Source organism: Medicago truncatula, chromosome 6 (assembly GCF_003473485.1).
Source record: "Medicago truncatula cultivar Jemalong A17 chromosome 6, MtrunA17r5.0-ANR, whole genome shotgun sequence".
Lineage (NCBI taxonomy): Eukaryota > Viridiplantae > Streptophyta > Magnoliopsida > Fabales > Fabaceae > Medicago > Medicago truncatula.
In genome coordinates this window covers 4,454,653-4,464,806 of record NC_053047.1, presented here as the reverse complement: position 1 = coordinate 4,464,806, position 10,154 = coordinate 4,454,653, and the positions used below count along the sequence as shown (strand labels likewise).

General features: G+C 35.7%; 2 protein-coding genes across 2 annotated transcripts; one reads left to right on the top strand and one right to left on the bottom strand.

The window, feature by feature from the left end:
* Positions 1 to 4,340: 4,340 nt before the first annotated feature.
* LOC11412518 (7-deoxyloganetin glucosyltransferase) lies at positions 4,341 to 6,252 on the top strand. The gene is made up of 2 exons (XM_003618596.3): positions 4,341 to 4,972; positions 5,119 to 6,252. The coding sequence occupies exons 1-2, from the start codon at positions 4,447 to 4,449 to the stop codon at positions 6,048 to 6,050; spliced, it is 1,458 nt and encodes a 485-aa protein (XP_003618644.1). The 5' UTR covers positions 4,341 to 4,446; the 3' UTR covers positions 6,051 to 6,252.
* Positions 6,253 to 7,111: 859 nt separating this feature from the next.
* Positions 7,112 to 8,847, bottom strand: LOC11410262 (7-deoxyloganetin glucosyltransferase). The gene is made up of 2 exons (XM_003618595.3): positions 8,314 to 8,847; positions 7,112 to 8,043 (listed from the first exon to the last, which is right to left on the bottom strand). The coding sequence occupies exons 1-2, from the start codon at positions 8,837 to 8,839 to the stop codon at positions 7,112 to 7,114; spliced, it is 1,458 nt and encodes a 485-aa protein (XP_003618643.1). The 5' UTR covers positions 8,840 to 8,847.
* Positions 8,848 to 10,154: the final 1,307 nt, after the last annotated feature.

Below are 10,154 nucleotides of genomic sequence, written 5' to 3'. Positions count from 1 at the left end.
AAGTAAGCAATCCCCCATACCGGAGTCGGAACCCTGTTTGACTCTTGACCTTGAGTGCCAACTCTCTCAAACTAACCAAATCCACTTCCTTGAACTTGTAGCACTTAGTCTTCTTCATACCTGTGATTATTTACAAAAATTTCCATTTGTTTAAACCCTTCGATGAATGCATGAAAAATGTTTATGCATGAATGCATGTATGCATGATCGTGTTGTTAAAAGTGGATTGAGTTTCAAAGTAACGGGGCCACGGATGGACACGGCGTCCGGTGAACTAAGGCTTTGGATAGTAGTAACCATGGTTCTAACACAGTTCCCAAACTGCAACCTCTCTCACATATATCATGGTAGTACAGGACGACACCCGTTCCATGATTATTTGTGAGAAGGTCTAGTTTGAGTGTAGTATCGCGTGACGACTAAAGTTTGAGACAACACTCAATTTAGCCACCGCACTACGTCCTAAAAAGGCTAGGATGGGTTTGGTAACTACGGTTCATAGCTTCGTCGAACAATTGAAAGTGAAGTGCCTAAGCATGACAACACACGCCGACAATATCACCTTCAAAATGCCTCAGCTATGTGAGATTGATCGCATAATCCAATACACGAGGCAACCCCCGGATCGAATTGTCGATTATATCTCTACCTAAACATAAGTTCACTCAGCCCGGGTATAGGACTTTTGATATTCTCACCCCACACGTCAAATGAAAGTAAACAAGTATTCACATATGTAAGCAATAAAACAAAGCGTAAATAAACTAAGGAAAACTAGGCGTGACCCGCTAAAAAAATCCCCAGTGAAGTCGCCATTTCTGTTATCATGGTTTTTGGGTGCCAAGCCATTAATTGGACTTGAACCTTTTGACCGTTGATATTCTCTATTTTTTCTTGGGAAGGGCAAAATTGAGAAAAACCCTTAGATTCTAAGTTCGGGGGTCGTTTTCGCTACGGGAAGGTGTTAGGCACCCGGAGCGATTATGGTACTCCATAAGAACCGCTTTCCTAAGTTTATTTCTACGCTTTAGTTTTATTGCTTATTTGTAAAAAAGAAAGTATGATTAGTGAAGAATGGGGGTGAGAAGAAGTAGAATTGGATTTTATTTCGGCTTGGATGAGTTTTGACTCATTGCCTACGTACCGTTTTACGGGATCAAAACCGGCGTAGTTCTTGCTAAAAAGACTTGTTTTTTGTTCTAATTGTTTAATTTTAAGTTTTGAGAAAAAAGGTTTTGAAGAAGGAGATTGGGAGGCTTCATGAGCATTAGATTTAGCAAAAAGTGAGGTTTGATTAGTGATTAGAAAGAAAGTCTAAATGATTAAGATGAATTGAATTTTTCTTAAGAAAAAAAGAAAGGAAAAAAATGAAGTGTTGACTTCATACTTATTAGGAAAGTTTTTGAAGTGAAGTTCAATTATTTTTTTTTGAAAAAAAGATGGATTTTCTCTAAGTGTTTAAAACCTAAACGCTTATTTAACCATACAATCCTATGCATACATCTAAGGTGAGTGTGTGCGTGTCGGTGCATCATAGTGTCCATAGTCCATATTACAAAAATTGCCTAAATACATTCTATGGCCCCTTTGCCAAGCTACAAACCAATGATAACAAATTACATTACCAAATGAATTAAAACTTGCAAAAGATAAAGGCTAGGCTAAAGAAAGTGGAGGGAATGCTAAATGGGATGCATGAAACATGGAAATAAACTTGTTAGTGAAAAGAAAAAACATAACAAGTACTAAGAAATAAAAGCATGCAAGATGGCACAAAAAGTTAACAAAATGACATTAAACCCTAAAAACTTAGGTATGAAACCTAAAGCATTCTTGGCCTCTAATTCTCATGCTTTAACAAATTTTGAAAGAGTTTTCTTTATCTCAAGTTATAGCATGGAATTATTGGAAACATGCAAGCATGATTTCATGCCATATTTTCTAGAGTAAACTTGGCATTTTATATCTTTCAAAATATGGATATATTGTTCATAAAAACAAGAACTCATAAACCAAATCAAAACAGCAAATCAACATGAAATTATAGGCACAAATCTCTCATATTAACACATCAAGTAGCTTTTATTACATATTCTCACATCAAGGACAAATGTGTGAAGAAGAATCCATAACAAATAATTCAAAGAGAATTAAAATGCTATGAATTGATTATACAAAATTTTCATAGATCCTTAATGTGCAAAAATGTCATAAAAACACTAAGAAAATATCAAGAAACATGTATGAATTTTTCTAGGAATTTTATCACAATTTTAATCAAGACATAGGTGCAGGCAGCAAAAAATAGGGGTGTGAATAGCACAGAAATAGCAAAACGTAAAGATCCAAAGAAACCAAAGGCCCAACCCAAAACCCTAAAGAACCGGATTCACAGGAGCCACAGGATTGATCCAGGATCCTGAAACCCTAGATCAAACGGCCTGGAATCAACAGGATTGGACCGGTCTTGAACCGGTCTGGTTCACTAGCTTATATAAGGGAAGAGGTTCCGGTTTTCTTCACTTTTCACTCCCCTTTCTCTCTCTAAGTTCCTCTCTCTTCTCTCACCTCTCACTAACCTCGCCGCCGGCGAGGATGAAGCTACGGCGGAGACCTTGAAGGTCCGCCGGAAACTTCATCTTCTCCGGCGAGTTCAAGAACTCCGGTGACCTAAAATTTCCAGAATTTCAAAATTTCTTCATCAATCAATTCGTCCTTTAACCCTAAACACGAATCCAGCAATTGTTTTTTCAAATTCAATTCGAAACGATGTAGATCTGGAAATTTGTCGTACGGCTTTGAATTTGATTTTGATTTTTTGAAAGAAAACGTTTAGATCCTTGAAGATCTACATCATTTCGTTGTTTAACACCTCTTTGATGTTTGTTTTTGCTTTCAAAACTTAGATCCTTATGGATCTAGGTTTTGTGTTCACGGTTACGGTTTTGGCTTTGAATTCTGGAAATTTTGGATCTGTTTTGCTTGCGTGATTTTTAGGTTTAACAGTGATATTATTTTCTGAGAAAAGATTATGAGTTTTACCTAAGGTTTTGGTTGAAACCTTTAATGGAGGAAATCTTTGGAAATCTTGATTCTGTTCTTGATGATTTTTGATTCTGTTTGCTTCACCGGTCCAGATTCTTCATCTTCTCTGACTCTTTCTCTGCTTCTCTGTGATTACGTGCTTGAGCTTGCTTCAATGTTTCTTAGATCCACGCGAGGAGATCCTGTGATCAGTGCTTGAGCTTGCTTCAATGCGAGCTCGCACTTGGAATTGCAGGAAAATCTTCAGTCCGGTGATGAAGATTCACACGAATCTCTGAGGATTGATGCAAAAAATGTTGATTCTGATGAAAATTAGGGTTTCTGGAAAACGGTTAGGGTTTTTGTTCCTGGTGTTCTTGAGAAATTCTGAGAGATTTTCTGTTTTTGATCTAATTGCTGAGAAAGAGAAAATTGATTTTGTGTTTATGAGTTGGCGTGTGATTAATGGGTCTGTGTGGCACTGTACACCTTTTATAGCTGACATGTGTGATCTTGGACCAATAGAATTGTGACATCTGGACTTTAACTGAAAAAAAACGTGAGCTTGACACTTTGAGCCCTTTTCTGCAAAATTGAAAAATTAAAGGACTAAAATGGAAATAACAAAAAGGACTAAAAATGCAAATAGAAAGAATTCTGGACTGAAATGCAATTTTGGACCTCTTTGAGGACCAAAATGCAAAATAAAATAAAATTGAAATAAAATTGGTAACCTGACAAAACGTAAAGCGAAACAAAAAAATAAAATTGACAAAACGGACTAAAACGAACCAATGGCCTAAATGAGGTACTTCAAAGTAACCTCCCCATGCCAAAATTTTATGTGAAATGACCAAAATGCCCCTAGGGCTAAAAATGACCTAAACAGAATCAAATTAACTCGACACTGACTCAGATGCAAGTTTGAAACGAAATTAGCAAGGTTTACTGATGGAAAGTTAAAAATGAATTTGAAAAGACTCAGAGACAGTCACAAGGATGAAAATGGGTCCCACTGCGGGAAATGACCAAAATACCCTTCTGTATGACTTCTTTGCAAATTTTGAAATAAACTGTGGAAAAAGCAATGTAATGATTCAGAGACACTTTTGAATGACTTACAAGACAAGTAAAGACATTTCGAAAGGTTTTATGCAAGAAAAACATAGGTAAAATTGTGATTGAAAAATACTGCGAGGCAGAGACAATTTGAACTGTGCAGTTGAAATTTGATAATTGACAAAGTTTGAAATGAAATTGGGCCCAGTATTTTTAGGTCCAAAAACAGGGTATAACACTTATCCTTTGTACTTCCCTCATTTTCTTACACCAAACAATGAAGATGACATTTTCTCTCTATTAAAGCAAAGATCACTTGTATCCCTTTATTCTTAAACTTATCTTACACACACAAATTCAAACATGAGCAATTTTGCAGAGAGAATTAAGCCACATGCAGTGATAACTCCATATCCACTTCAAGGCCATATCAATCCGTTGTTAAAACTAGCAAAACTTCTTCATCTTAGAGGCTTTCACATAACCTTTGTCAACACCGAATACAATCACAAACGTTTGCTCAAATCAAGAGGTCCAAAAGCCTTTGATGGTTTCACTGATTTTACCTTTGAGACTATTCCAGATGGTTTAACTCCGATAGAAGGCGATGGTGATGTTAGTCAAGACATTATCTCTCTTTCCGATTCAATAAGAAAGAATTTCTATCACCCCTTCTGTGAACTTCTTGCTAGACTTAAAGATTCTTCCAATGATGGTCATATTCCTCCTGTTAGTTGCTTAGTTTCTGATATTGGATTGACTTTTACTATACAAGCTGCTGAAGAACATGGTTTACCTAGTGTTCTATTTAGTTCAGCTAGTGCATGTTCACTTCTGTCGGCTTTGCACTTTCGTACATTGATTGATAAAGGTGTCATACCACTCAAAGGTAACACTTTATATATGTTATTTCTTTGTCCATGTTGTAAGAATCTGATCCTTTTATATCTAGAACTTATGAAATAGTTAAGTCTTAATATGTATTAGAAGTTTGGAGAGTTTGATGTTAATGGCTTTTGTGATTATGATATGCAGATGAGAGTTATTTGACAAATGGATATTTGGACACTAAAGTTGACTGGATTCCAGGTTTGGGAAACTTTAGACTAAAGGACCTGCCTGACTTTATAAGAACTACTGATCCTAATGATATAATGATAAAATTTATCATTGAAGCGGCCGATAGGGTTCATGAAGCTAATTCTATTGTTTTCAATACTTCTGATGAACTTGAGAATGATGTAATAAATGCTCTATCTATTAAGATCCCTTCTATTTATGCCATTGGCCCTTTAACTTCATTTTTGAATCAAAGTCCGCAAAATAACTTGGCTTCTATAGGTTCTAATCTTTGGAAAGAAGATATGAAATGTCTTGAATGGCTTGAATCTAAGGAACAAGGTTCTGTAGTTTATGTGAATTTTGGAAGCATCACGGTCATGACTCCAGATCAACTGTTAGAGTTCGCTTGGGGTTTGGCCAACAGCAAGAAACCTTTTTTGTGGATTATTAGGCCTGACCTTGTCATTGGTGGCTCGGTTATTTTGTCATCCGATTTTGTGAATGAAACTTCGGATAGAGGCGTAATAGCAAGCTGGTGTCCGCAAGAGAAAGTGTTGAACCATCCTTCAGTTGGAGGATTCTTGACTCATTGTGGATGGAACTCCACAATGGAAAGCATCTGTGCCGGAGTACCAATGTTGTGTTGGCCTTTTTTTGCTGAGCAGCCAACAAATTGCAGATATATTTGCAATGAATGGGAGATTGGAGCAGAAATTGATACCAATGTGAAGAGAGAGGAGGTGGAGAAGCTGATCAATGAATTAATGGTGGGAGATAAAGGAAAGAAGATGAGGCAAAAGGCCATGGAATTGAAGAAGAAGGCAGAGGAGGACACAAGACCAGGTGGTTGTTCATATGTGAACTTGGAAAAAGTGATTAAGGAGGTGCTGCTCAAACAAAATTAGATTAAAGTGATTTTTTTCCCTGCAAAGTACTGTATTTCTATATTGATTTTCTCTTATTGAATATATTTCTTTGACAAGCTCCAACACATGTGAGTATCGTGTCCAATGTCTCTGTCTGTGTCCGTGCTTCATAGGTTTATAATTTGGTTGATCAGGGTTTCAACCTTATTCCGCACTTAAATTTCTAGCTATTCATGATTTAGGGTCTGTTTGGTTTAGCTTAATTGAACTTATTTACCGGCATAAACACTTAGAAGACTGTTTGCAGAATTTATGTAAACAACTTCTTATATGTTCATGAGTTGTTTTCAACTTATTTCCGTAAGCTCTAGAAGAGTAGCTTATAAAAAGAGCTTACAGCTTATAAAAAAACTAATTTAACTTTATTTTATTTTCGCATTATAAATATAGCTTATAACTAAGTGCTTATTATGGTAAGTACTAATACTATAAGCTATAAATTTAGCTGTTAATCCAAACAGGGTCTTAAGTTATGATGTTATTGCAGTGTATTAGCAAGTACAAATACAATGATGGTAATAAGTTAATGAGTTTATAATGATGGAACCTATCATCAGCTGGAGTTCCTAAACTGAAGTTGTGATTCTGGCTAATCTTAAATGTTTTGAGTATCAACATTTTGAAGTTATATGGTATGCATATAAAGTTGAATTTTGCAACTTTGGTCTCTAGTCTATTTCTTAATTGTTTTGCTCTTATTTTTTGGGCTAAAACTAGAATCTGTTCTGTTTTATGTGATGAATCCGTTATACTTTTACCGGAATATTGTAAGTGTGAAAATGTTTTTTCTATTAATCGAGTTGAATGATATAAAATTATATTTTGAATATGTAGAGTGAAGCTGCAGCATATATATATTTTGGATGAATGAGTCTTGATAACATCAGACACTGTTTCTGTGTAGCTTGCATAAGCTTAGGAACAAAACTTATGGTGGTGGTCCACAATCATATGTTTTTGCTTGTCAAAGAAATATATTAAACAAGAGAAAATCGATATACAAGAAAAGTACTTCTTTGCAAAAAATAAATCACTTTGAACTAATTTTGTTTAAGCAACACCTCCTTGATCACTTTGTCCAAGTTCAAGTATGAAGACCCGCCAAGTCTAGTGTCCTCGTCTGCCTTCTTTTTCAACTCCATAACCTTTTTCCTCATTTTATTTCCTTTCTCTCCCACCATCAATTCATTGACAAGCTTTTCAACCTCCTCTCTCTTCACATTCATATCGATTTCGATCCCAATCTCCCATTCATTGCAAATAAATCTACAGTTTGTTGGTTGATCACCAAAGAATTGCCAACAAAGCATTGGCACTCCAGCGCATATGCTCTCAGTGGTTGAGTTCCATCCGCAATGAGTCAAGAATCCGCCAATTGAAGGGTGGTTCAAAACTTTCTCTTGTGGACACCAACTTGCTATTAGGCCTCTATCTGCAATTTCATTCACAAACTCAGACGACAAAACCACTGAGCCACCAATGACAAGATCAGGCCTAATGATCCATAAAAAGGTTTTCTTGCTATTGGCCAAACCCCAAGCAAACTCTAACAATTTCTCCGGAGACATAATCGTGATGCTACCAAAATTAACATAAACAACAGATCCTGATTCTTTTGATTCAAGCCATTCAAGACATTTAGTATCTTCTTTCCAAAGATTGGAACCTAAAGATTCCAAGTGATTTTGTGGACTTTGATTCAAAAACGAAGCAAATGGGCCAATGGTGTATAGAGAAGGGAGCATAGAATAAAGAGCATTCATAACATCACTCTCAAGATCATTAGAAGTATTTAAAAAAATAGCAGAAGCTCTATGAAGTCTATCTACCATTTCAAAGATAAATTCTAACATCAAATCATTAGCATCTGTTGTCCGTATAAAATCAGGAAGGTCCTTCAGTCTAAAGTTTCGCAAACCTGGAATCCAGTCAACTTTAGTGTCCAAATATCCATTTGTCAAATAACTCTCATCTGCATATCATAATTGCAAAAGTAAATAGCAGAAATATATAAATATCAAGGTTTTCAATCTTGGTCGCAATAATCATCTCTATGATGTCGCTATTTTTATATGAATCATAATCGCAACCAAATAAGCCTAATGCAGCCTCATATACGATCATAAAGACGTCGCAATCTTTATGCTCAGCCTAGATCGCGGTTGCAGACCTTGTTTTCAAAACCTTGATATGTACACACACATCTCTCTTAAATAATAAGAAAAGGAACACAAACTGTTACCTTTGAGTGGTATGAGACCTTTCTCAATAAGTGCACGAAAGTGTAAAATAGACAGGAAAGAACAAGCACTTGACGGGAAAAAGATCACTATTGGGAGTGCAAGTTCTTCAGCAACTTGTGTAGTAAATGGCATAATACAATCAGAAACTAAGCAAGTAACAAAAGGTATAAGACCGGCTTTTGCAGAGTCATTAAGTTTAGCTAAAAGTTCGCGAAAAGGTTCGATGCAATTCTTTCTGATTGATTCGCGAAGAGATATCAAGTCTTGAGTAGCATCACCACCATCGCCATCCATTGGAGTTAAACCATCAGGAATAGTCTCAAAGCGAAAATCGGTGAAACCATCAAAAGCATTAGGACCTCTTGATTTGAGCAAACGTTTGTGATTGTATTCGGTGTTAACAAAGGTTATGTGAAAGCCTCTAAGGTGAAGTAGTTTTGCTAATCTGAACATTGGATTGATATGGCCTTGAAGTGGATATGGAATCAACACAGCATGTGGTTTTCTGCTTGCAGAATTACTCATTTCTGATAATTTTCTTGTGCAATGTTAAAGTATTCTAAGGATGAGTATTTTCTTTAATAGAAACAAATGGAATATTACAATATATGATATGCAAGAAAACTACAAAGGAAATAGAACAAGACAAGTAAACAGATTGGAGTGTTTCTCGTTACATAGTTTTAAATATAGTTATTTTGGTTGTATAAGTTTTGTCATGTAACGGTACAATGTAATGGACCGACCATAGTAAACTCCTCCAAGACTGGTGTGGATAGAATATATACATTAAAATATATATTTTTTTTTTTTTTGAAAGGAGAAATTCATTGCTTCTCATTATCAATCAAAGAAGAAATACATGACGGTACATTATCATAAACATGGGAGCTAGTATGAGATGGGGCTACCCTAGCTAATTCATTAGCGACCCCATTGGCTTGCCTCCTATTGAACTCGACATGAGAGTTCTGAAAACTAATTCTCTTTGGACCAAAGGCAGTTGATCAAGAAGAGTAAAAATAAGTGTATCCATATTATAATTTTTTCGGAGAGTTTTGTCAATCGTGTCCCATAATTGAACCTCACGCCAAGCTTTCCTTGCACCTGGGCATTCCAACAACACATGAATCTTATCTTCATAGTTACTACCACAAAGAACAGACTGTGTGGAACAATGCACTCCTCGGCTGCTAAGGCGTGTGCGTGTTGGGAAATGATAGACGTTTCGCAAGTGTACCGAATACTATCGAAGTAGTAAAAATATCGTTCCCACAAGGACTGATTTTAATTTCAATAATTCAATTACGTTGTAAGTTAGGATGTACAAAAGTTATTTTTATTTGCCACTAGGCAGTTGATTGGTTTGATTGCATAAAATTAACGAAATAAAGTAAAGTTGGTTTTAAGAATAAGAGAGAGATGAGTTTAGGTCTTTCGAATCATCTATGTTCCCCTAATTGGTATACTGCACCTATTCTTATGAATGATTCATTAGTTCCACGATAATTAACAAAATAGTCATAATCAATCCATTGAGTTCGGACCCTCTTCTAGGGTTACTTGTAGCCCCTAATTCCTTAGGTGGTCTACTAACTTTTGAAGGTTTAAGCATGTTAACCTAATATCACTAATAAATGATTATTCATTCCTAGACTAACCATGTTTATTAGAACAATTCAATTCAGTCTAAGTCGAAAGCTAGGGTCAGTAGTCATTCGTTCTCACTAAATCATGTTTATATTTGATCACGAGATAAAAAGTATTAAGAACAATTGAATTGAATAAAAACTATATTGTCATTCACAATAAATAGAGTTTCACAGCAACATGGTTCAAT

Bases quoted from the DNA above. Each gene is read 5' to 3' on its own strand.
- LOC11410262 (XM_003618595.3), bottom strand. From the start codon at position 8,839: ATGAGTAATTCTGCAAGCAGAAAACCACATGCTGTGTTGATTCCATAT. The intron at 8,044-8,313 runs GTAACAGTTTGT...TATGATATGCAG, and splicing joins AGGTCTCATACCACTCAAAG to ATGAGAGTTATTTGACAAAT.
- LOC11412518 (XM_003618596.3), top strand. From the start codon at position 4,447: ATGAGCAATTTTGCAGAGAGAATTAAGCCACATGCAGTGATAACTCCA. The intron at 4,973-5,118 runs GTAACACTTTAT...TATGATATGCAG, and splicing joins AGGTGTCATACCACTCAAAG to ATGAGAGTTATTTGACAAAT.